At 45.4% G+C, this 25,751-nt stretch overlaps 1 protein-coding gene across 4 annotated transcripts in view; it reads right to left on the bottom strand.

Annotated features, from left to right (window-relative positions):
• WDR59 (WD repeat domain 59) overlaps positions 1-25,751 on the bottom strand; it is a 50,405-nt gene that overhangs the window by 21,693 nt on the left and 2,961 nt on the right. For 2 of the 4 annotated variants that reach the window (XM_039721370.1, XM_039721371.1), the window contains exons 2-16: positions 24,293-24,342; positions 22,581-22,716; positions 19,360-19,445; positions 18,377-18,457; positions 16,284-16,321; positions 14,264-14,352; positions 13,685-13,801; positions 12,647-12,724; positions 11,740-11,896; positions 9,968-10,047; positions 7,714-7,846; positions 4,545-4,669; positions 3,537-3,701; positions 2,646-2,741; positions 1,096-1,252 (exon numbers count right to left, since the gene is read on the bottom strand). In XM_039721370.1, the coding sequence (XP_039577304.1) occupies positions 1,096-1,252; positions 2,646-2,741; positions 3,537-3,701; positions 4,545-4,669; positions 7,714-7,846; positions 9,968-10,047; positions 11,740-11,896; positions 12,647-12,724; positions 13,685-13,801; positions 14,264-14,352; positions 16,284-16,321; positions 18,377-18,457; positions 19,360-19,445; positions 22,581-22,716; positions 24,293-24,342 (1,588 nt within the window). Of the gene's footprint in view, positions 1-1,065; positions 1,253-2,645; positions 2,742-3,413; positions 3,702-4,544; positions 4,670-7,713; positions 7,847-9,967; positions 10,048-11,739; positions 11,897-12,646; positions 12,725-13,684; positions 13,802-14,263; positions 14,353-16,283; positions 16,322-18,376; positions 18,458-19,359; positions 19,446-22,580; positions 22,717-24,292; positions 24,343-25,751 lie in introns of those variants that run through there. The other 2 variants (XR_005628909.1, XR_005628910.1) reach the window with 2 other exon arrangements.

Below are 25,751 nucleotides of genomic sequence, written 5' to 3' on the forward strand. Positions count from 1 at the left end.
AAAGCATGGGGGTTTTGAGATGTTTCCCTCAAAAACACAATTTCAAGTGGCTTATAGCTGTTAGAGAAAAGACAGGAAATTAAAAGAAGCAAATGTATGCTTATGTTTTAACTCTCCACCAGAACTTGCCAAGCACTGTCACTCCAGAGGTAAGTGAGGTGATGTTTGGCAATGCAGAGAAACCACTGCAGCTTCTACAACTCTCTTCCTCAACAGGAGAGCCCCAGACGTCTGAAGCCAACTCCAAAACATTCTCTCACAAGCCTTATCCCATTTGTTAGCCTCTCAAGTGTCTTCAGCCACCTACTCTTGCCAGCATTTCAGGATTTAGCAGGCTTTACTGGGCCTATTCAATGCAATACTATTCTGTTTTTCTTTTACTTGGGAATTCAGGGAGGCCTGTATGGAAAGCAGCTTTCAAAACATGCTCACACGGGGATGCAGTCAGGTCCAGAGAAGGCATGTGTGCATCTGAAACAGCTCAGTGAAACTTAACAGCTCTTACTCAGATCTTAACCTGGTTTTTAATGAGCTTTACCCTCTATGTGGTCTCCTGGAAACCTGGATGTGATTGTACCCCATCTCCCATTTCGGGGAAGTTTCTTAATGACCTTGGGAAAGCTATTTTGGACAAGTGGAAGAGTGTAGAATGAGAAAAGAGTGGTTATTAATATGAATATGGTTTCAGCAAGGTGTAAATTCAACCCCAAATCACAGGAATTTTGTGAAGACTGAGTGCCAGAATAGACCCAGTAATGTGATGCTGGTAGCAGAGAACTAGGCAAGGAAAGCAGCTATTCCCAGTGTTCTATAAAAATAGATCTGTCAATGCCTCTGGCATGCCACAAGCCAAAGGTTATCTCTTCAGCTAGCCCTGCATTTCCAAATCCTAAAGCCCCACATGCAACCCCAAATGCAAACAGTTGCTAATTAGCCTCATCTCTAAATTTACCACAGCATCACTACTTTAACACCATTCCTTACCCCTTGCATAGCAATAACCAAAGCCTCATCTTAAGAGGTAAGCGTTCCCCAAGACCTCTAAAAGGACCATTCCCCAGGTACCTGTTTCAATGTATCAGTGACAGGGCTGACCTGCACCACAGAACCTGGCTCCAGAGGTCCGTGGAAAGGGGATGTTTGAGTCCTGGTAGGAGCCATAGGCATTGGAGACACGGGCAAATGTGGGCAAGGGGGGCGTCACGGAGTTGGACAGAGCGTAGGGATTGCTGGACGTGCTGTCCTCTTGGTTCTGAAACAGAAGTTACCTAAGGTCACACTCCTGCTGCCACAGGAGAGAAATCCTGCCAGATTGGACGTGGCAGTGCCAAGCAGCCTCACAGGAGGTGCTCTATGAGCCAGAACAGACCAAGCTCAGAGCACACTTACTGCTTCAGCTGCAGAGGCACTTGCAGGCACATTTGCCTTTGAGGAAAAAGCTTCTCTGGCTGCCTGTCCAGAGACTTCTCTCCCACCATAACCATGTTGAAATGCAGAGCTTAACTTGGGGAGGAACAGGAGGAAACTATACAGAAAATCTGACCTTCAAACTCTGGATATGATGCTCAAGGCAGCTAGTTGAGCTGAACATGATACCTCAATGATGCACAAAATCTCCTTAAGTGGGAATACCACACAACTGTGGGGTGTCAAACACAGGCTGGGAGTCTTCAAATGAGGAAGGTGGGTGGAGTGAATTACTGGGGAACCTCAGGACTATCCACAGGAGTTTTAGCAGAAATCTGCATTTATTTGGATAAATACTACAACTTTGGTCTAAAAGAATTCTTTGAAAGCAGTGGTGCCTCAAGTCATCAGATTTCCACATAGCAGAGAAAGTTCCCACTCTTACAATATTACTGCTGAAACCAAGCAGAATAAGTCTTCACATGTAAAAAAAACCCCAGTCCTTTATTTGTTATGAATAAACAAAACCTCTGAGAAAAGAAACCCGAGGAGACTCTCCAATCTTTTCCTGAATGCTAAAAACACCCACTCCAGTACACTTCACCCACACAAAGACCTAATACCTGACACTGGGATGCTGAGTAGGTATCACAGATCTTGCAGCTAAGAGCAGAGTGGGACTTGGATTTATCTGCAGTATCATCCCTACAAAACCTCAGCAGAAGGCTGCAGAAAAAAACAGATTTTCACAGTTTGGGTTTTTTCAGGGAAGAAAACAAAAACCCTAGAATAGGACTAGAAGGATCTTTGACTTTGAACTGAGGAGGTGAAGACATCTGCCACTGCCTTTCAGACAAGAATGACTCCATCAACAATCTGAGGCCTCCTACCTTCTCTCACAGATGATAACCATGCCCTGGCAGTCAGTGAAATATATTCTGAGCTGGGAAGCTACCACATACCACTAAGATTCTCCAATCTCCAGTCACTCCTGGTAACCTGGATATCAGAGTTCCCCAAAGCAAACCTTCAGGGCCTCATTTGTGGAAACAAAACACATCTAATCATCCGCCCAGCTTTCTTCAACATTAACCAGAAGTGCTCACACAAATGTAATGGCCAGTCACAGGGGTCTATTTACACATCTAACGAGGCCAGACTCTCACTGCAGAGTCAGAAGTGTGGGATATGGGAAAAGACAACAAACTAGGGCAGAGAGCCCACGCAGCTCTCCGTACCACGACAGACTCCAGCCAGGAGACCAGCTGACGCAGGCAAGGCTCCAGGCAGCTCTGGTTCCGCTTCACTTTCTGCAGGGAAGTGTCTTTCAGTATCTGCAATACATACAAGACACAGCTTTATTCACAGTTACCTACATATTTTGCCCACATCCTTTTTGTCTGTAGAGCAGCTTAGATGCCAGGACCTGAACAGGTCACAGACATCCTCTAACGTCCACTGGAGCCACTGGTGTGCTGTCTGCTCTGAGGAATGGCTGTGTGCTTTGATCAGAGCACTGAGGTTCACCTAGCAGCACACTGAGCCAGGATTTAGGCTTCAATATTACTGCAGCCCATATGTTTCATACCAGTTTGTGGCAAACTGAATCAGGTTTTTTCCAGGAAGAAACCCAAACTGATCCATCAATGTGCTGCTGGGGAAAGGATTTTATTAGCAATAGGATTTGCTACACCAGATGATCAAACACCTTGTCTGAATTAGCAGGGCCTGTGTAAAAAAATCCCCTCATTTTTTAAAGCAGCTTGTGTAGTAGAGCAGTAAGCAACATCCTAGCTCAAAAATAGTATCATTCTGCAGCTGTATGCTTAGCTGATCATTTTGTCTGTTATTGGGATGAGGGCAACTGCATGAGGAAAAGGATGTTAGGGATCCTCAGGCAATACACATCACACTGGAACACAACAGCAATAAAGAAGCAGTGGAAAAAGGCAAACACTGGGCTGCAGCACCAACAAAAACCTCATTCTATGGGCTTCACAATTTACCAGTTCAACATGACCTGTGGTATGTCTTCAGCAAAGTCTGATGTTTAGTTATATCTCGGAAATCCAGATGTCAAGTATCCATCATTTGTACATTTATAAAGACACTCTCTGCTCCTCACACACCTTCAGCAGCTTTGCCTTCATGGAAGCTGTGATGGAGGTTGGGTTGATGAACTGGAAGGAGGGTGCAGCATTATTGGGATACTGGACAGGGAACATCACCAGCATCCTGACTCTGTGGTTGCCGCAGTGCACCGACACCGTACAGCTGCGACTCACGGCATCCATCTGTGAGGAAAAGCAGTTGGTTCTTAGTTAGATCTCCCAGGACTTTTACACTTATAGCGGCTTAAATTCATGCTGAGGGACTGATTCCTCTGCACATAAGAAGTCATGCTGTTCTCAAGGGCAAGGAACACAGGGACAGAAAAAGCCCCAGGCAGAGGGGGACAGGCTCAGCTCACACCAGCAGACTGACATTGCAGCATCCAGAGACAGTGGCCAGCCCAAGTAGCACCAAGAAAAGGACTCTGTTCCCAACAGCCACTGCACCCCAGCCCACTTCACTTGGCGATGGAGAGCTCCTGGCCCAGGGAAGCAGTAACAGGCACCTTCTAACATCCTGCACCACTGTCTCAGAAAACTACATCAGGATCACCCACGAGCTGTGAAACCACAGGGGTGGGGAAAGGAGACAGGCAGCTGCCTCCAGCCTCCCAGCCCAGTTCAGTGCTGTGCCTCCAGTCAGCTTCCACACACAGAGGAGAGTTTGGAGTGCAAGGAAGGGGGCAAAGCTGAGGGACAGAGCTCAGCAGATTCAGAACCAGTTGAAATGAGATCAACTGCATGGAACAAGTCACCTTCCACTCCACAGTCTAGGCAGAGAACAAAACACCACCCAGCTTCCTCAAGATCAGCCAGTGTACTTGCTGTGCTGAAATATTTCTCTCATACCACTGCCTGCGATTATCCTCTTTCTTACTACCCCTGGCCAAGAGGATCTCGACAGCTCAAAATAAAACTTGTTTACAGAGAGCAGTCACTGCAGCAAAGAAGGTTTCTCTCTAAAGGCTCCAATAAGCCAGCCTGCCCACATCCCCCCCAACAAGCCAGCAAAAGGAAACTCTGTACCTCCACATTGACATTTCGGATCTGCACATTGATCAGTGAAAACTCCTGCTGCAGTGTTTGAGGAAGCCCCAGTTGGTCTGTTTTCTTTCCCACCAGGGGATCATTCAGGAAATCTTCTTTTAAGGCTGACAGGAAAGATGGAAAACAAGTTGAGACAAGCTATAACAGGCAGAGTACTTCACATAATGTCAGGAGGCAGCCAAAGTAGCAGGTTTTCCTCTGCTCTTCTGACACATGGAGGTATGAGTTTTATCTGGCAAAGACCTGAGCTGGATGGTCTCAGCTGTTGTTTGGAGGCAAGTTTCTGACCCTTCTCTTCAAAAAACCAAAGCTGTCTGCACACAGGTTCTCAGGAAGGTTACAGAACGTGCCTGTACTTTGTACAGTCCTAAATGGTCCTTCTCTTCTCATGTGAGACCCTTTTTCCTCCCTACAGAGTGCTGCTAGAGTCATGATTGGCTGGAGTGCCTCAGTTCAGCAAGAAAGAACTGCAGCCCTAGCAGTCTCCAGGAGGAGCTCTGGTCTTTGGGACTAACACCTCACCATTCCTGACTTTCAGGGAAAGCTTCCAAAGCATAACAATGCTTTGTGAGAGAGCAGGGAGTATTTCTGGTCCTAATAGAAGCTTAATTCATTTGCAGCAGCCATTTGCAATTAATGTTGCAAAGCACTCTAGTGCTTTAACAGCCTTTAAAGACTCATCAAAATACTGTGTCTAACTCTCCAATTCCAGCAGTTTTTAGGAGGACAATAACCCCTGAAGGCCAGAACACATTTAAACAGCCAGGCAAGCGCTGCAGGACACAAAGAATTAAGTTAAGATAACAAACTTCACTGAGTTTGAGAAGAATTGGTCTCTGCTGAAATTTTGCCTTGCTTCTTGCTGTGCAGCTCCATAAGGGCATTTTGCAGTAGCACCACTTCTTAAGAAGGCCAAATATATTTTATTATGATGGTTCCAAGGACAGAAGGGAAGTCCTGATTTTTCAGCTGTCATTCTCACACTTGGAATAGCACATTGCACAGACTATTCCCAGCAAAACAAACAAATGAAAAGAAATGCAAAAAGTTGACCTTTTACAGGCATTTGCCTAGAAGTTACTGACTTTGGCGCAGGGACAAATATCTGGTATTACCACTACCCAATGGGTTGCTGGATTTGGATAGGTAGGATGCTTAGCCAATCACTCTTGTTTGCAATTCTATTACAGCACTGAGATATATTCCAGAAAAGAGAGCTGAAAAGGAGATTAAAGGAAGATCAGTGGCTCTCAGGGAAGATAATTATTTCTAGCTCAAGATACCACATAGCTTACTGAAAAGCCATCTCTGAGGTTCCCAGTATGGGCAGTACCCTCCCTTTGTCTTCTCCTCCCATTCCCTTCCAATTAGTTTTTAATCCTCCAAAGCCACGCGTTTGTACAGATTCCTAAAGCTCCTCCATAAGCAGCAGCAAGAGCTGTGCAGCAAAGGCACAGCTGGGGCTCTCTCGTTCACCTGCAGAGTGCTGATCTCTTCAAAAGATCCCCCAAAGTGCTTTACTAATGTAACATGGAGGCTTTGTCTGCAGCTGAAATGCAGCCACCCCCAGGGTGAAACATCAACAGTCCACAATAGCTTTTTGGCTAGAAAGGACTGAAATTCCTACCTAGGGATTTGCTTGTGTGTTAATCCTGCAGTCCTGTTATTTGCAGCAAAATCCATCCTGCTACAGAAAAGCCATATTCATTCCCTTTGGCCATGGGGAAACCATATCAGGCTGAACCAAAGAAGAAACCACATGGAAACCAGACCCACACAGTACCCACATGGAGTGTTTGGATGTGCATCATCAGGGACAGTGGAAGAGTTAACTCTCACTTGTGGAAAAAAGAGAGGTCAGGCAGCCAGAATGAGAATGCTCCCATCTGGAGCAAGAGAAGTTGTGCTGCCCAAGAAGCACTGCTCATGGGGAGCACAGGTATCTGGGGCTTTTTCTATCATCTTATAAAACACTGACATAGAGAGAAGTTCTAATGTCTTTCAGAAACTTGTTCTGTTGCCACACAGGACAGGAGGCAGAGAGGAACTTCACTGGCAATTGCTGAGCAAGAAACTTCCAGTTAGGAAGAGATGCATTCACTAAGGGACCTCACAGCTGCTCCTTTATTCAAAGGACAGACATTAGATCACTTTCTCCCCTTCTCTGCAGTTTATTGGCAAGCCAAAGGGAGAACCAAATTGCTTCTCCAAAAACCCATCACATGGGCATCCATTGTGGCACAGCTGCAACACTGAAAGGAGCTGTGAATTTAAACCCTGTGAATTTAAACTGATATAAAGACATTGGTGCACCGAAGTCTTCCTCAGTGTAGCTGTAGAAATCCCTTTAGATACCTTTTTTCCATGCATATCACCATGTGATGCCATCACCTATTCTTGTACTTACAGTGCTCAAACACTAACCCTGAATGTTTAACCTGGCCAGAGCCTTAACCACACTAAGCCTCCTTCATGTTTCTTCCTTGCATGCCTTCTTTTCTGTAGGGACAAACAAATACTTTCTGTCAAAGTGTCTCCCATCCACCCCTCCATATATCAGAAGCCAGAGATACTATCCCTCCCACCTCTGCTCTGTCAGCCTTCAGCAACCTTCCATCAATACATGACCAAAAATTCATGACCTGTCTCTGTATCTACTTCTGGTGAAGACACCAGCAAACACCTCCTTGTTAGATCAGTTCACACAGTGACCCCAGCAGAAATGTTTAGGTACCAGGTGTGATGTAAGCAGCTTGTGTCAGAGTGCCTCACTCACACACTCCCTCTTCTGAAGGCTCATCTCTCAGCTTAAACTAATCTATCTTCTTAAAAGGCAGAATTATTTTCTGATTGCCTTACCTTTGGCAGCAAGCCACAACTACAACCTAAAGAGCATGCAATTAAATGAAAATCATGACAAGGAAGAGCTTCATTTTACAGCTAGAAACATTGTGTTAGAAGAGAAAAAACTTGGGAAGACCATCCTGAGGAACCCCTAGTGTTTTTCCTCCTCCCTGATGAGGAATCCATTAACCTTTGAAACAGTGGCAGGTTGTGCTTTGCCTATGTTTTCTTATCCCAAGATGTATCTTCTTCCCAACCCAAAGATGCTGGTGTTTGAGGTTCCACAAGCCATCACTCCTCTCACCTTCCTCATCCCCATGTCCAGAGTTATGCTGGGGCTCCGTGTCCTGGGGGTGAAGGGTCTTGTCTGGCTCTGGCAGATGAGAAATCCCATCAATGAGGTCCTCAACTCCATCCAGGATATCATTAGCACAGAGCTGAAAAGAACAAACACACCCACGTGCTGCACAACAGAATCCAAGCTGTGGGAAGAGCCACCACTAAAGAACTCACTTCTCCAGGCAGATGGATTTGCAAGGTGGGTCTATCCACCCAACAGTCATGACTAAGACTGCATTGTTCCTGTGACAAAGACAGGTCATCTTTCACCTTCCAGCACTCTCAACTCTGGTACCTCAGACAGCCTGGCCAAATCTCCTGCTTACTTAAAAAGCCACTTAATTGACAGGGCCAGTCTAAGAAATAGAGGTTTACCTTTAGTCAAAACTAAAACTGATATTACTTCAATTCCTTGAATTAATTTGTTAAAACGTGTTTAATTTTAGATCAAATTTAATAGCAGCAGACTTTCTGCATTTGATATTTACACTCCAGTAGGATCTAGAGACCCAGGTACATACGTGGGGTCCTATAGTTCTAGGTCCTGTATCAAAATGAGACTATAAAACCCTGGATTTGAAATTCAGCACAAGAAAACTGGGAAGATGAAGGGAAGAGAAAGGGTAACAGTATGATGTAGCAAATTACAGCATTGGTCACCAGCAACATGCCATCATGTGTGTAGTTTGATCCAGACAAAGACAAGGACAAAAGAGTGGGAGCCAGTAGAGGAAAAATAAAGGCTCTGATGTGAATGAACAATTGATTTAAAGACAGGAAAGAAATCAAATGTTCACAAATATATCAGGTAGGAGAAAAGGGTCATTTTTCACAGAGAAAGTTTGTTACAGACCTGCAGGACTCCTGCAGGATCTGTGCAGGGACACATGCTTCTCAACATATTCATTAAAAACCTGGAATAGGAGGTGAATAGCGACATGACCAGGTTTGCTGATGCCACCAAGTTTTTCAGGGCAGTAACAAGTGTGGCTGACTGCAAACAATCACAGAAGGACCTTACAAGAGCAACTGTATTAAAATGAAAGATGAACTTAGGCTCAGATAAATACAAAGCAACATACATTGGGAAAAATTACAAGCTGAAAGTTCAAGCTGAGGGAACAAGATGTAGAAGCAAGACTAAGCTGATCATTTCATGGAATTATGCCAAACAATTTACAAACTAAACTGAGTACTGAGAATTCTTTGGAAAGAACAAAGCTCAGATCCCCATCCCCAAGGTATATACTAGAACTGAAAAAGGGTCGTGAAAGGCAAAAGGACAATCAAAGTTCTAGTACATAGGATGAATTAAATCAAGAACTTTTGACTTGAAAAAGGAGGCAGCTGAGAAGGATATGATGGAGGCCTACAGAATCATGAGTAACACAGAGAATATGGCTCATTTAATCTTGAATTGAATGAAATTATGTGGCAAAATAAACAAATGAGCCAGTTTTCCACACAACATGCAGAAAAGCCATGAAACTCCTTGTTGTTTGATGTTTAAGGTGACAAAAATTTACTTGGGTCCAAGAAAAAAAAGAACAAGTCTGTGGAAGTGACACTCATCAAGCTCTATCAAATACAAAGATGCCAGACTCAACGAGCCTCTAAGTTGCAAACAGCAGGAGCCTGACAGGGCATTTGAGAGAAACATCACTCCATGTCTGCCTCCTTATCCTCTCCCAAGACATCAGCTGAAGATGTGACAGGGCCATGTGGCCCACTGTGGCCATATAAACCTCTGGTACGAGCCAGCACAGCAGTTCCAGTAATTGCATCAGAATCTGTAACTGCTGCAGATCCACACACTCACACCACCCGCCCCAGCCTTAGAGGCAGTGGACACAATGGGAGGTAGAGGAGGGCACAATCCCTACCTGGCACCTAAACTGCCAAGAAATAGAGTCTTGTGGCATTTCAGAGGCAATGCAGGTAGTAGCTGCCCTCCACCTTCTCCAAACAAACTTCTGCCCTTAATGTTAGACCACAAAGCAGCCTTGCACAGCCACCAAAACTTTTGAGACACAGGCTCAAAAGAGAAGACCCATCACAGGTCTCCTTGGGGATGTTTTTGGGCTGGAGTTGAAGAGGAAAGTGAAACAACAGATGGTTTCTGTGTCTGCAGCTCTATGATACCAGAGTGCAAGGAAGGGGAGGTGAATCCAGCCTGTAAGAAAAGTGTCTGCAGTTCAAGAACCAGAGCGTCCACGTACCCTCTGCAGCTGAGAGTCAATGCGCCACATGCGCAGGGTCTGATCCCGGGACCACGTAACCAGCTGGTAATCCTTAGAGCCTAAAGAGGACAGAAACAATCAGAGACCCCACAGAAAACAGAGACTAGCTCAGCCTTGTGGTCAGTGTAAACAGATTCAAACAAGCCAGCAGGCACATCCAATGGATAAGGCACTAAACTGAAGGGCAGAGCAAGTCCTTTTCGGCCTCAAATTGACGCAGGTACATCAGCCTTTGTGCCTCCCCACACCACAGTCACCACACCTCTAAACAGAATGTGATTTACAAGCCAAAACCACCAAGTATAATGAATGTGACACAACCAGAATAAACAAGACCCACAACGTTTATTTAAATAGAATAAATAGTATAGTAAAAAAAAATGTTTCTCAACTATAATTGTAAAGTGAAAATATATTTTAGTTAATCAAATCTGTTTCAAGAGGTAGATGTTTTAAAACATTTCTAAGCAATGACAAGGTAGTTCTGCCCTTCCTCTTCTTGCTTCTGAAAGAGCTGGATGATGCCAAGTTCAGGTTGTAAGGAAATAGATCTAACCACTATCTATCAACAGGCAGAGGTACACAGACCTATTTATGTCCATGTTTAGGTCTTGTGATACAGTTTTATGTTTCCCTCGTCAAACAGCTGCTATACTTAAGAATTTGCTGCTGCACAGCTGCTTCCTACACCCCTCTGCTGAGGCACAGGGCCTGTCTAAACACAGCACAACAGACTTTATGGAAGGAAATTTGTGCTATCTTGGTTGTCTCCACACTGAAGCAGACTTGGAATGTTTGTGTGATTGATTTATGTTGCTTGAGACAAGCAAGAAATCCAACCCCGGCTATGTATGTATTAAAGCAGCTAAGACAACCAACTGTAGCTCAAGCCTGTTTCAATGTTCATTCACAAACTATCTTAGCCTGTGCCTCCAGATCCTAACACAGTTCTCCATTGCTCTCCTCTTTTTGAAAGAGGAAAATCAAGTTATGGAGGAGGAGGTGGCTTAACTGAATGGCCCCAGCAGCTGGTGGGAAAGGACTGGACCAACACTTTCACACAGCACTGCAAAGCTGCAGCACAAGCAACACCAAAGCCAGACATGCACATTCTGTCAGTGGCAGCTGAGGTGCTGGAAACAAAGCTGTGCTCTGTGTAGTTATGCAACCTCTGGTATGGAATCTCTTATTCTTAGCTGCTTACACTAGAAAATTTAGTCAGGACTGAACTCTAACAGCAGACTCCCTATCCCATGTTATTCTTCCCTTGCCTTGCAGCAGACAAATAAGGTGTGCTTGGTGGGTCTGTGGTCTGGGATATGCTGGAGGCTGCTGATCCAGGCCATGCTATGAGGGGTTAACTCGTTAGCCTGCAGCTCTGAGTAGGGAAAGGGTGCCTGCACTCATGCACCTATCTAATAATTTGCACCATTTATTCTGAAAGATTAATTTAAAAAGAGACTCCCAGGAGAGTGGAAACAATGAAAGTCACCACGGACCCACTCAGCATTTGGTAGATTTGCTTTGTTAGCATGGAAACAAGGCAGTGTTTCTGTAAGCACTGTCATAAAACCAGTACAGAACAGCTGTAGTTTGAGGGAGGCAGTGGGGGGCAGGAAGGTGGGCAGGAGCTACTTCAAGGAAAGGCAAGAGTCAAAAAGCAACAGCATTGCAATCAGGAGCCAGGTCTCCACACCCCTGGTTAGCTGACAGCCACAGTGTAAGGAGAGCACATTCAACCCTGAACTCACCTTCTTTCTGCTTCCTCCACTGGAACTCCAGCACCACATCATCATGTCCTACGAAAGTGTGGACAGGCGTGTTCAGGTCAAAGACATTCCAGAGGAGGAGACTGTTTTCCCGACGGAGCTGGGGGACCATCACTGTCACCAGTCCATTGCTGAAAGGCTTAGAGAGAAACACCCTTCCAGTTAGCCAGGGAGAGTTATGTTCCCATGCTGCTATTATCATACTCTCATTTTTCCCTATTCCCACCAACACAAATGCAAAAGTTTTAAATGAGCTCAGCACAAAACAGAACCAGGTCAACAGCTGGGAAGGTGCATGTTAATTGCTGTGCAAAAACACTGTGTTTCAAGGGGTAAGATGTACACTGAGATACACAATGCAGCTCACTTAAGACGAATAATTTCTTTCTGCTGCTTCCTCACTTTTCATCTGTGAGGCTGGAGGGATTTCACCACTGACTTTTCACTGGAATCCTTACTGCAATCTACCTGGAGCTGCAAGAACTGCTACCTGGGGACTGAGCCCCAGCAGCTCCTCAGGGTCACAATGCTCAGAGGAACATGGAATCCAGTCCTACATCCCTTGCTGCTTCGACAGGGAAAGGGGATCAAGATTCAAGGCACAGCACTGGCTTCAGGCCACAATCAGACCTCTGGGGATTATGACTGATATTAAGAGCCTTAGCTTCACTTGGGTGGGTGCTCGCTCACTCCTTCTCCTGAATGCCCCCACTGTGGACACTGCTTTTCTACGCCTTTTAGGCACCAAGAAAGATTTTTAAAATCAACTTATTAATGTCCACTGGTGAGAGAAGAACTGGTGAGAAACCCTATGGCAGTTCTTTATTTAATGTCTCTTGGTGCATTCTTCTCAGAGCACAAGTGGAACTGGTGGGAGTTTCTCACTGACCGTGTATCTTGCCTTCCAGACAGGAACCTGGCAGGGAAGGATATTGAGGTATTTCCGAGGCTGACGGTAATCCCAGAACTTGAAAAAAAAAACAACAAACCAAATGAAAGGCAAGCAAAGGCAGGAGTCAGCTGGCTATACTTTCAGGCTGTAGTTTTCCATGTGGCTTGCAGATAGAACAGACCAAAGAGCATGCCAGGGTGCCCACAGCATCATTAGTAATCCCATTCATTAACAGCAGAGACGGCCCCAAAGGACAAATACCAAGCTATCAGCATCTGGCAGCATCCCTTAGAAAATGAGTGACTTGGGGTCATATTCACAGTGATCATAGCTTGAGTAATTAGAGCAGGGAGACAGGCAGCCTGCTTGGGCTTTCAGAGCTACAAGGTACCCTGCAGGCTGCCAGCCAATATGCCAGTCCAGGCTGGAGTCAAGCCCACCCTGCTGTTACTGCTAATTTTCTAATGAAGAATCTAACCTTTTGCTTTGCTAGAATACACATCAATTGCACTTGCCTCAGAGCTTAGTTCAATGTGAATGAACTCCATTTGGCTGACATACAAAGCACACAATTTCCCCCCAAGTAAGAGGCCCTGCACAGCAGTGCTTGCAGGCAGTCTCTTATTGATAATCCTGTTCAACATGAGTTTGGCAACTCCAGGGGCTGAAGTATGTCTCCCCTCAAGTTACTATAATCAGCTTGAGGCTGGCAACATGCATTTCTGGAAAAAGACTCTTCTGGCATGTGTGGTCTGTTCCTTTCTGGCAAGCAACAGGCAGAGACAGTTGTTTTCAGCTTCAATGCTGCCCTGGTCTCCACAGATACATGACAAACATATGTGCACCCATTCTTCAGTGATCTCTCTGCCTGTTCTGAAAATGCAGTCCTGGCTCAACACACCAGGTGGCCAGAAACCAAACAATAAAGATCCACGTCTTGACAATAGCAAAGCACTTCCCAAAACTTCAGCAGCAGCAGAAGGGGATCTGCCCCACCATCCTTCCTACTCCCTGGAATTCAAAAACAACACTTACTCTGACAGAGTTGTCCTGGCTGGAAGTGGCCAGTGTATACTCATTGTCAGGATGCCAGTCCAGACCGTGGATTTTGGAGAGATGAGCTGCCAAATACTCCACTGCAGTGCTGGGTTTCTGCAAGGAGAGACACTGTCCTTCTGAGCATAGGACACCTGAAATTTGGTCTAGTTCTTTGGCATAAAAAGAGACACTTTAACCAGGGCGAGACAGTTAGAACAACCACCCCTGCTGGGGAATGGCAAATAGCCCAGCAGAAGTAGTTGAAGAATAAATCCTATGAAGCTATGGCAAATTCCAGTCACCAAGTGCAGCTCTAACCATACTTTATACTCAGTTCAACAGTTAAGTACTATGAGATCAAAAGGAAAATGGTAACAGGTACAGTCTCTGAGGAAGGAGGTTACCTACATACTCTCTTCAGGCTCTTGGACTCCCAATTCTCTCTAGTTTAAACTGACCCACAAGAGAGATCTGGGATAAAGTAGTACATTTCCTCAGTATTTATCTGTCACCAGAGGAATATCTGTATTGGGTAGGTGGGAAAATTATAGACTGTTCAAAAATTCCTCAGCTTACCCTTTTGTCCCATATTCGGACATCCCCATCGTGGCTTGTTGCTAAACAGTTGGCATTTTTCTTGTTCCATTTCACCTGGGAAGCTCCAGCTGCAGCACAAACAGAGCAGGCCAAAACAAGCAATTAAAGAGAAAAGAGCACAGTAGTCCCATTGCCTGGGCCTAGAGCTGCTCTTAGCCCAGGAAAGGCAGTCCAGAGGGAGGATACCCCAGAAGCAAGCATGAAAGATGGCATGAAAATTATTAACTCCTGGTTCATCAGTGTATCATTTGTATCCTCAGGACAGCAAAGTGTTCCAGTTGCATGCCTGGAGATCTTTATCACATCTTCTAGCCAGGGGCTGTACCTGATTAGAATACTAATGTCCATTAGCTCCAATGGAGGAACTTCCTCCACACCGGAACCATAAGTTCATCACCTCCTTCCCAAATCCCCTCTATGTTTCTTCAAGTTACTTCTAGGTGCTTAGGGCCTGTTTCATCTCCCACCACGCCCCATACTATCAGCTGCTACAGAGGCAACTAGTGCTATTGATCTATGATTAAAATACAGGTGTAGGAGAAGGCTGCAGTGCAGGTGACCTTGGGTGTGACCAGGTGGAGGTGGACTAGAAGGTCCATCTGTCAAAGTATACCACAGAAGTCAAATATATATATAGTATAAAGAAACTGGATGATGGCCCAGATATGACTTATATGTGGTATCATGAGGGACACAGTCAAATCAGATGATGGGTGGTTATTTCTAATAGAAACAAATCACAGCTTCAGTTAATGTGGATTGTTCAGGTATTGTAAGCATAATGCATCTGTTCATCCTTATTCTGCCAGTATTTTCAAACCTTTTCAGCTATCAGAAAGGTGAGATCCATGAGAAAGCTAAACAGATCTCAGCCTGCTGCTATTCCCCACCTCCACTACCCACCTCCTGCTGCATGGTGAGCAGATTCATCCTGACAACCTGGCAAAAGCTATTCTGAGGGATAAAAAGCTGCAAATAGACTGCCAGTTGATTGATTTGATCCACTCACTGAAGGGTACACAAATGTCTGGACCAGCATTAAACAGCAGCAGGCACAGGAGGAAGGAAGGAAGCAAGGAAGCTTTCTGGGGAGCAGGTTGCTGGGCTGGCTCAGCCGTGAAACCTCACCCCAGACACCAGCACCGACCACTGCTTCTCTCTGACTCCGTAAGGCTTTTTGCATTTTGGTGACAGAGAGGTTTGATGGCTGGGAGGGGAATGGGAGCTGCTGCAGATGTAAAGCCTAAGGAGATGTAAGCAGCAGAGCATTAGAGTCACACATTGTAAGGATTGCTCCAGTACTGGGGACAGTACTCAGAAAAAGGACATTGTGCTCATCATCCGTGCCCTGTCCCAGCTCCAGCCAGTGAGGACAGACACACAGCACCTGCCAGCTGGTGGTATTGCAGGGGCTGGACACACACCTTGCCAGCAGCCAGGAGGAGAACCTTTCCAGAGAAAGGCTTTTCCAGGCTTTGGGCTTTTCCAGAGAAAGCACAGCCCAAAGACAGCACCTTCTGTGCTCCCTGCATGTTGCAGGTGCCCCAGGGAAGTGGATGCAGCCACCTGCTGTATCCAACCCTGAGTGAGGGGACAGGCTGGCACAGAGAGCTGCTTGGGGTTTAGTTCCTCATCTGATTCAATCAAACATAAAGGATGTGAGGAAATTACAGACAGGCAATCCAGGACAAGCAGTGCAGCAAGGTGGTTAAGCAGGGAGGGAGCTCCATGTGGCCATTCACCAGTGCTGGGGTAGGAAATCCAAGTTCAATAACTGCCCCCCATGCCTGGGAACCTCAAGGGGCTCCACATCTCTTTTGAATTCTGCTTCTCTAAAAGGAGTGAACTGGAGCCTCTCAGGCTGCTCCTACATGGGACAATCACACACGGTGGCACTCCTGCACTTTGCCACGCCTGGCCTTGGAGCATGAAGGGAGGGAAGAACAACAGTAGGGGCATGCAACAATAATGTTGTTTAATGCCTACATCACACACTTACCAACTGCAGAGAGTGAGACCGTGGGCTTCCTGGTGTCTCTGAAATACAATGTGGCCACTGTAAGTACACACAGCATAGTCCAGCCTTCCCAGCAAGCTCCCTGCTATTCCAGCACTAAGGTTATTGCTGCCTTGGGACCTAATGTACCTTGTGCTTACCAAAATACACCAGCATTAAATGGAATAAAGGTGACCAGCCGGAGGACAACCATCCTGGAAGTATTCAAGGCCAGGCTTGATGGATCTTGGAGCAACCTGGTCTACTGGAAGGTGTACCTGCACTTGGCAGAGGGATGGAACTAGATTTTTAAGGTCCATTCCAACCCAAACCTGTCTACAATCCTGTTTTGCCAGCACACACAGCAGGAAGTTTATGACAGAGGACAGAGCTGGACTGGACTAGAGGGAGGAGAAACATACACAAAGTGTGGCATATTGCAGCTGGGTAGGCAAGGAAACAGGGCTCATGAATTGTTGCTGTGGGAAGCAACTAAACAGCCTTTCCAAGGAGGATTAAAGGAACAAACAGAGCTGTGGAAGCACTCAACAAAAGCCACTGATGTGTTTGTGGAGCCTTTGCAGATCCTGATTCAAAGCAGATGGAGTAGTTACTACAAAGCAAAAACTTCATGTCTAGCATATAATAACAAAATTAGTAGAAAACCAGCCCAGCTGTGTGCAGACCAAATTCTATCTGTCTACAAACCAAATTTTGCAGTGGCAGAAACCAGTGTGGCACCATGACAACTCCTAGCAGCCAGGGCATAGATCAAGGCAGTAATTTACTTCCTGGCCTTGCTCCTCAGGATTTCACCTGCTCTTTCATGAAAAGTGACAGTGAACCAAGGAATATTATCTTCAGCTTTTTCTGTTCGCTGAAAAGCAGAGCATTTTCTGGAATGGACTGCATCCCTCCCTCTAAGAATTTCTACTTAATCAAAAAGTTATTTTGTATGAAAAATTAAGTGGGGAATTTCCAGCTGCCCTTACTGCAGGGCTACCTCCTTAGGGTGACATTAGAGACAGTCACTTCAGCAGGATGTTAATTTGCTGGAGGCCAGCAGCTCCAGCAGCACAGTGCCACAGCAAGCTCAGAGTCTTTCCCAGCACAAGTGGGAGGTAGAGGCTTTCAGAGACTGCCTAAAGAAGCAGTTCTGGGCAAGTGATACAGGCAGACACAAAACAATGGAAGGGCACAATAGAGTTAAAGGAGGAGTTCTGATAACAACCTTCAGACATCTCTATTTTTTCTTCTTGGCATTAAGATAGTATCACAGGAAAACAACCGGCAGTTATTGTATCTCTGTGTCTTTTAATTACACATTAATAATATATTGTCATTCTCAAGCACCATTTAACCAAGGATCTAAGTGCTTGTTCATAGGAACTAAGCAAGCCTCCGGGTAGCCTGGTGCAGTGGGGTTATATAATTATCCTCCTATTATAACTGAGCAAGGGAGGCAGAGAGGAACAATGTGATTTGCTGGGGGTCATAAAGAGCTGTACAGCTAGCAAGAGAACCCAGCAGTCCCAATACCAGCTCCTTGCTTCTCAGGTACAAAATCTGCAGCTCAAATTTGGACATGTAGTCGGAAATATCTGCTACCCTGAAAATACTCATAGCAGAAAGCAACACCAGGAAACAAGGGAAGGTACAAACAAGAAAACCTTCCTGAATACCACTGCCAGTCTTCCCACCACTGAGGGAGAACCAGCAACAATCAATGAATTTAGTAGAAAATGGCTATAGGATCATGAAATGGTGCTCATTAACTGAGCTAAAAAAAACCCCAGCAGGTTGAGGAACAACCTTGGGCTCCAGGAAAAGCCCCCAAGGAAATATCTGAAGTGGGCAGGGAGTGAAGCCAGACAGTTGCAGCTTAACTGTACCACTCTACTGCCCATCACTGACTCTGAACTGGCTTGAAAATAGGGGAGCAGAAGTCATCTTGGAGACAGTGGAAAATAGCTGAAGCCCCTGGAAGCACAGCTAAAGAGCAGCTCCCATCAGGGCATGCTTTGCCCTGCAGGTTGATAATTATAGAAGAGAGCCCCAGTGATTTCCCCAAAATGCAGAAACATACTGATTCTTACTTGATGTCCCAGATGTAGATGTATGTGTCCACAGAACTGGTGACCAGTAGGTCTGGCTCAAACACTGCCCAGTCCAGGTCACTGCAAATGCAAAATCATAGATCAGTAAAGAAAAGCACACAGATGTTGCATCAACTTCTCACAAGCTGCCAGTACATTCTCCAACAAATTCACAGCAACTCCATGACATCTACTGAAACTTTTAAAGTAAAAAGCAAGATCTTAATAATTTCTCTAAGTAAATTCCAAGAAGCAATGAAATGCTTCTAAGTAAATTCCAGTGAAGCATCCTCCTAGTCCTGAACTTTACAGCTACTGTGTGTGTGCTCTTTCCCCTCCAGGCAAAGGGACACTGTCTCAAAGAGTTCTCAATAACCACACATCCTTGGCATCAACCCCTCACTCTGGGATGCCTCCCTGTTGGGTACACCAAGTGCACCTGGGACACAAACAGCCTCCAGTCAGCCCAAACAACTGTCATTTCAAGGGCTGCAAATACTTCCTACAGTCAGGAGCTTGAGTAAAAGCAGTCCCTCAACTGCATTTCCAACCCAGCATTGAAATGCGACCTTAAAACAGGAGGCAAAAATCTCCCCTGCACCACTGTAACATTCTCTAAACTTAGTCTTTGGGATTACCTGCCTTAATTAAGCTGCAATCGCACAGAAACACAGCTGGGACTCAATTTAATAAACATGCTATCTGTTTCCCAGATGATGGCTGCTGCTCTTTACAAGGACGGCAGCCTAAGGCAATAACATTCAAGCCATCAAGGGCTAAGTTGATAAACTGGGGGAGCCATGAGAGGATGAGCCACTCCACACATGACATCATCGCTAAATGGGAAGGCAGTCCAGTCCAGAGAAATGAGTGAAAACAGGCTCAGAGCAGAGCCTGAGGGGGGCCAGGACCAAAACATTCAGCTTGTATGAAACAATGCATCATTTTCCACTCAGCAGCCCACAGCATCGCTTGTTCTTCACCTGATCACACGTGTGTGTCCTTGCAGAGATGTGCAAACTTCCCCATTTCCTTCCTTCCACTTGTACAGGTCAACACGCTGATTGCTCTGCAATTAGATGGAAGAAAGGAGAGACAGTCTCAGGCCAACGAGGTAGGACATGGATCTGTGTGTTAGGACCAGGTTCCCTTCACTTTGAACAACCTCAGTTAGCAATGAGTCATGCTGTGATTAGCAAAGTCCTTGCCCAAAGCAGGAGAGCAAAGATGAAATACAGGCTGCACAGACTTTCAAAAGCTTACACTTTAATTACACCCACTTAAAACTTGAGATAAACTAGAAAAGGAGAAAAAAAATCCCACATTGCAAAATCTTTCCATGAAATTATGTTCTCAGAGTCTTTATGTCCTAACAACATGCTGTAACTGCAGGCAACAGGCAGACAAATTCTGTCTGCAGGAATACCCTGCCAGTCTGTTAGATTCACAAGTGGAGGTTTTGCTGAGGGGGATGATGGATTACCACTGGTTGTCCTCAGCTCTCTCTCAGTTCCCTTCTGGGATCATCAGGGCCGTTGCCAAACAAAAACAATACAGTCTAATGGCTTCAAGGACACCTCCTCAAGGGTACTCCCCCAATCCTTGCCAGCCCAGGAGAAAAGCTTTAAGTGTGTCTCACTGGCTGTAAAAAACAACGGCAAACCAGATGTATCAATGACAACATTACTCAGGCTTCCTTCACTCATTCCAGGAATAAATCCTTGCCCAAATGCAGCCACATGCAAAGTGACTTGAAACTAGTTATTGTGCTGTAAATTCATGTTCTGTCTCAATCAAGGTTCACTTCAGGCCAAGCCAAGTCTGATCTTTCTGGGGCTGGAATTGCCTTTGTGGGTGCACACAGAGTGCCAAGCACAGTGGATCATGACTGGAAATTCATGTAGATTTTGCAAAACCTGAGAGAACATGACCTTAAAATGTTATTTTCATTAGCCCCCTACTTTTAGGTAGATGAGGGAAAAGATAAGAGACTTAATAGAAACACACAGTTGTTGAGGTTGGAAAAGACCTCTAAAATGACTGAGTTCAACTGTTATGTTACAATTTTTGTGGCAGTTTTTTTTGTGGTGGTGGATTTTCTTCCTACCCCAAAGATGCTTCATGTGAATTTCTACTTGCAGATAGATAAAACATTACAGCTTTCTTTGAAATGAAAGGTCTCATCCCAGCTCAGCAATAATATATGACATTTCTCTAACTGCTCACAGCAGGGCTGCACAAGAGCTTAGGGCAAGAAAAAACTCTTTGTATGTTTCTCATTGACAGAAGTATTTAAGGGGTAGAGTGAAATCACCCAATGGGACTTACCCAGGACTCCAGAGACAAGACACAAGATAATGATCACCAGAGAAACTGCTCGTCCCAACAGGAGCATTTTGTAAAAAACTGTGATTTTCATAAGTATCAGTATTGACTTTCAAGAATTTAATCACCCCCTTGTTCAAGAATCTGTGGCCACACAGAAGAAAAAACAAGGATCTAGGATTGAAAACAACAACACTTATGAAACAACAGCTTAGGAGTCCCCAAAAACATGCTTGAGCAAGAGGGCAGACACAGCCAAGCACGGCAAAAGAATTTGCTCCAGTTCTTCTGGAAAGAAGCTAAACACAAGGACAGATTCCCCTCTGCCTGTACCACTTCCAATTAACAGGACTGAAAAACCAGATGATGCTGCTGGCAAACAGGATGGCAGCCTTTTACACCCCTTTTCCAGTCACAGGGATGCAGAAGGATAAGACCCTTGGGCTGTTTACAATACAGTGAAATGGCTTGAAAGGTGGCATTTTTGACCCAAACTGAAAAAGCTGCCTGATCTCATTTTGGGGATTTCTGAACCAGCGTGTCTCAGCAACTATGTTCAAATCCCCAGAGCATCATAGCATCTTTGTTCATAAACAGAAGCAGCAAGGTTTGATGCCAGCTACACCTGGTTTCAGCCTGGAACAAGATGGGTTCCTCTGTCCACTCAGAGCAGCAAGAGGCAGGAGTGCTCAGATGGGCAAGACAGGCACAGCTCTCCTGTGCAGCAGGGTCCTGCTCAGATCAGCATGAACTCGTCACTGGATATTGTCTTCAGAGCGTGTTTGAAAAGAAGCTTTCCTGCTCCACTTGTGGCTTGGCCAGTGCATTTCCTTACTTGGTTTTGGTTTCCACAGACTGCATCCAGAAGTGGCACTGAAGGACACCTTTTTGCCAGTTTTAGTAACTCTCTGCTCAGGAGAAGACTGCTGCTGGAGGCACCTTTAAGGCATCAGTCATGTGCCAGAGCTGGAAAGAGACGGGCTGGGGAATGTCAGAGAGCAAACAGCCAGGGGCTCCCAGCTGACAGCACCAGTGCACTTTTAAAACTGCCTTTAATTAAAAACATAGCAAATCCAGGAAGCAAAAGGAACAAAAATCCCAAGAAATCACCTTCAACGAGGTGTTTTATCAAAAGAATAGAGAGAGAGATTTCTCTATCCCTAGCTAGTCCAGGACTCTCAGGCTATAAAAGCAGACAACACAGCAGAAAAGGCAGCTCACCCTGGAAACAGTCTGCACCTGGCTGGTGCCAATGGCCAGGGTGCTGTTGGTGATGGCTGAGATTTCCATTGGCAGAGCTCAGGGCCCTGGGTGAACAAGCTGCAGAGCACGACAGACCTACTACAGAGCAGAGCTGAAAACTGCACTCTGTCTCACACAGCCATTACTGCTCCTTCAGCCCAGCCCACTGCCTCATGAAGCTCCTCACTGATACAGTGCATGCCCAGCTGCAAACCCCAAGCTACAAGTCAATATTGACCTGTGCTATTTACAGACTGCCTGGTGCACCACAGCCGAGCAGCAAGGCAGGAGGTGAAAACAAAACAGCACAGAGCAAGAAATTCAAGAAGTGCACAAATCTCAGACTGGAAATCAGAAAAAAAAGAGCACTTCCCTCCAGAATGCTTTATTTATTTGGCAAAGTTTTGTAAATGACAAGCAAGCAAAACCAGATGCAACCCTGACTGCCCAATAACTGAGAGCCATTCAGCTGAACACCTCACTGGCAGTAAATCAGAATTAGGCCCTGATCTTGCAATGTGACTCGCAGAAGCATGTCTGTGCCAGCTCCACACAGCTTCCAGCTCTGCAGAGGCTCACCCATGAAAGGAAGACCAGGGAAGAAGATGAGTTAGAGGTTTTAAACGAGTGAACTCACGGAAGCTGCGAAGTAGTAGGCGTAGCTGTCGTGGGGGTTCCACTGCACCGCGCCGATGTCCCACTTGCTCTGCCGCGAGATCTTCCGGTGCCCCTCGTTTGGTGCATCCAGGTTGACGATGTAGAGGAAACGGCGGCTGCAAGACAGACACAAAGGGGCTGCACCTCACAGGACTGATCTCAAAACTCACACAGAGCTCACAGCCTTGTGTCCAGAGGCACGGGAACCAAAAGAAGAGAAGCATTTCATGAGACAAGTGAAAACGCTATTCCTGAAAATGCTACATTTGACTACATACTTCAAAATTGACTGAAAAAAAACCTCACAATCCCCCAACAAAGACAAGACGCACTGAAAATAAACAGGATCTGCAAATGTAATAGATAGCTTACACCACAGAAAAACCCAGATAAGTTGGATACAAATGGAAGAGCTGGAAAATGGTGCAAATACATTCAAACAGGCTTTGCAGGCCTAACACTGCAGCAGCAGAGCCTAAGTGGCACAGTCCCAGGAGTGCAGTGCAACAGCTTCAGCCTGGATAGGTTGCTCTGAGCAAGAGTTAATGAGCCTTGACAAAGATGATTCTACGTGGGTGCTTCTTTCCACACCAGTCTGAGGGCTTGGTTCCACCAACAGTACAAAAACACCTGCACAGAGCTCATGCTCAGCTGCAGCAGCTTTTTAACGTGGGTGGACACAGTCCTGCACAGATTTGATTCCATTACTTACCTGAGCTAACTCTGTATGCAGCAGAAATAATTCTGCGTGATGGCAAACCTGAGCTCACACATCCTGCTGGATATGGCCAACTCCCCACAAAACAAGGTATCATCCTGTGTGATTCATCTTACAAGCAAGAGAAACTGCCCAGAAATAATTGTGAGCCAGCTGAACCCTATGGAGGACCAGCACCAAAACATAATGAACCATACATAATTACCCACATGAGCATCATCTCTCAGCTGCAAAGTGACCACACAGCTGCTCTGAGCACTGGCCATTCCTCCTGTTATTCCTGTACAGCACTGCCAGACTAAGGGTTTACATGGAAGCAAGCACTGCTTTGAGCTGTACCAAAGGACTTGGTTCCTTGAAGGCTGACCAAAGATTGGCTACACTCACATGATTCTGAAATGAACATCCTAATTGGTGTGTCAATTGTGTCACTGACAGGGGCACAGGAATGGCTGTTAGTGCTGAAAAGCAGGAGCTGGAAAGGCACTGCTGAGCTGGTTGAAGACTTGCTCTGGAAGTGGATACATAAGACCAAGCTCTCCTGGAAGCTTGGGCAACTTGGAATTCTGTGGCACCTACTGTGTTTGTGAGTATCATCCCACACTGAATCAGCAGAGAAGCAGGTCAGAGAGCCCCGTGGGAATACTTGAGGCAAATTTTGTTAGGAAATAGTTAATCCGTATTTCAAGACAATCCAAATAGTACTTCATGATGCTCCATCTCCCATATGGGGATTTGGGAAGGAATTTACCAGGAAAGCCACACCAGTATTCTATTGTGCTCTTGTCGCTGTCTCTCCAATCTGTATCCCGTTGGGAACATGACCCAGAATCAGCTTCATTAAGCCTTGAACAGAATTCAGCTGCACCTTTCTGAAACAATCCATCAACCCTGCAGCTGAGGTCAGCCTGAAGGTTGCTGGACTGGCTGGTGGAGATGACTGTCACACTTCTAACGGGGACTGTCACACTCACCCCGAGAGAACAGCGCGCTGTCCCAGGCAATCCACTGACATCGCAGTCGCCTGTTAAAAACAAAATCAAATAATACCTGTCAGGTCAGCTGCTCAACCAAACATACGGCTGTAGGAAGGAGTGCAGGAAAGTAGCATCCCCTTAAAGTAGCTCAGAGGAGCAATGGGTGTAGTGGTTGATTTTGGGATGCACGACAGCACACAGAAACATCTTTGTTAGCATAAACCGAAAACAAAACCTGGCAGAAAACATTATGAGCACTAAGACCTTGCTCCCTTCTTCCTGCTATGGCAATCACAGCTGCAGCCTTTCAATCAGCAGTCTCTAATAATCTGTATTAATCAGCCTCTGCTCCTGCTCAGGAACTTTCTCTCTCTTTCATTGCAGGGCTAGATTTAATTATATATGTACTGGGAGAATGAAGTGCAACCATTTGTGTACAGCTGGTCTCCAAAAATGAGAGATGGCCAAGAGGCATCAGAATTTACTTGGCATTGTTTATAAAGAAGGCTATGAGATAACTTAAAGGCCATTAGGAAAAAAAAATTAAAAAGGACTGTTTGGATATTGTCTCCCCATCTTTCTGTGCAGAATGAACTGGCTAAATCATCTTTTTTAAATGCCAAGACAATAAAGGAAAATTTTACTTGGAAAGCTGAACAGTTCAGCCCATAAACATAGATATGACTTCAATAGAGTTTTAAGCATTCACAGCACAAAAATCAGAATATGCCCCACATTCTTCACACTAACTGCTGTCATCTTCAAAGCCGCCTCTCTGAAGGCTCAGGATGTATCTCCTGCTGCTGTTCAGGACTGTAAGTGCTCTCAGCATGGATGTAACAAGACTTCAGGATGTCCCACAGTTACTACTAACAAGCATCACCAAAACCTGACAGACAACACAGAAATCCCACTCCATTTCAGTCAGATCTGACAGCAGACTATCCATCACAAATTCTGAGCTGTCTCAGCCAGGGCCCAGCCCCTCCTTGCAAAAACCCCAAGTGAGGGAAAAGCAGCATCCCAGACCCATTGTTCTCTAGAGAGCACATGGCAAACAGCTACAGCTGCCTGCAGAGCTTCAGCAGGAGCTCATGCTAAACCAAACCCCATTTCACCACTTTTACTGTTCCAGGAACAACCCCCTTTCATTACTTTTTCCTAGGCAGCAAATCAAATCTTCTGGCAAGGTTTCCCTAGTCTTAAAGCTAATGCTGTAAATAAACAGCTAGTTTTAAAATCTCTAAATGATAAGGAAACAATTCCAGCTTTCTAGACCCCACAGCACCTTGCAAAACACAGAACAAAACCTGCAAGAAAGTAGGTTACTGAATCTATATAAAAAACCAACCAACCAAACAAATCAACAGAAGAAAGAACTTTTCCCAGATGGTCCACATTTTTCTTCTGAGAAATTAAAATTAGGATCACTAAAGAAACTACAGTAATCAGAGCT

Source organism: Passer montanus, unplaced genomic scaffold (assembly GCF_014805655.1).
Source record: "Passer montanus isolate IOZ18808 unplaced genomic scaffold, ASM1480565v1 scaffold45, whole genome shotgun sequence".
NCBI classification, from domain to species: domain Eukaryota; kingdom Metazoa; phylum Chordata; class Aves; order Passeriformes; family Passeridae; genus Passer; species Passer montanus.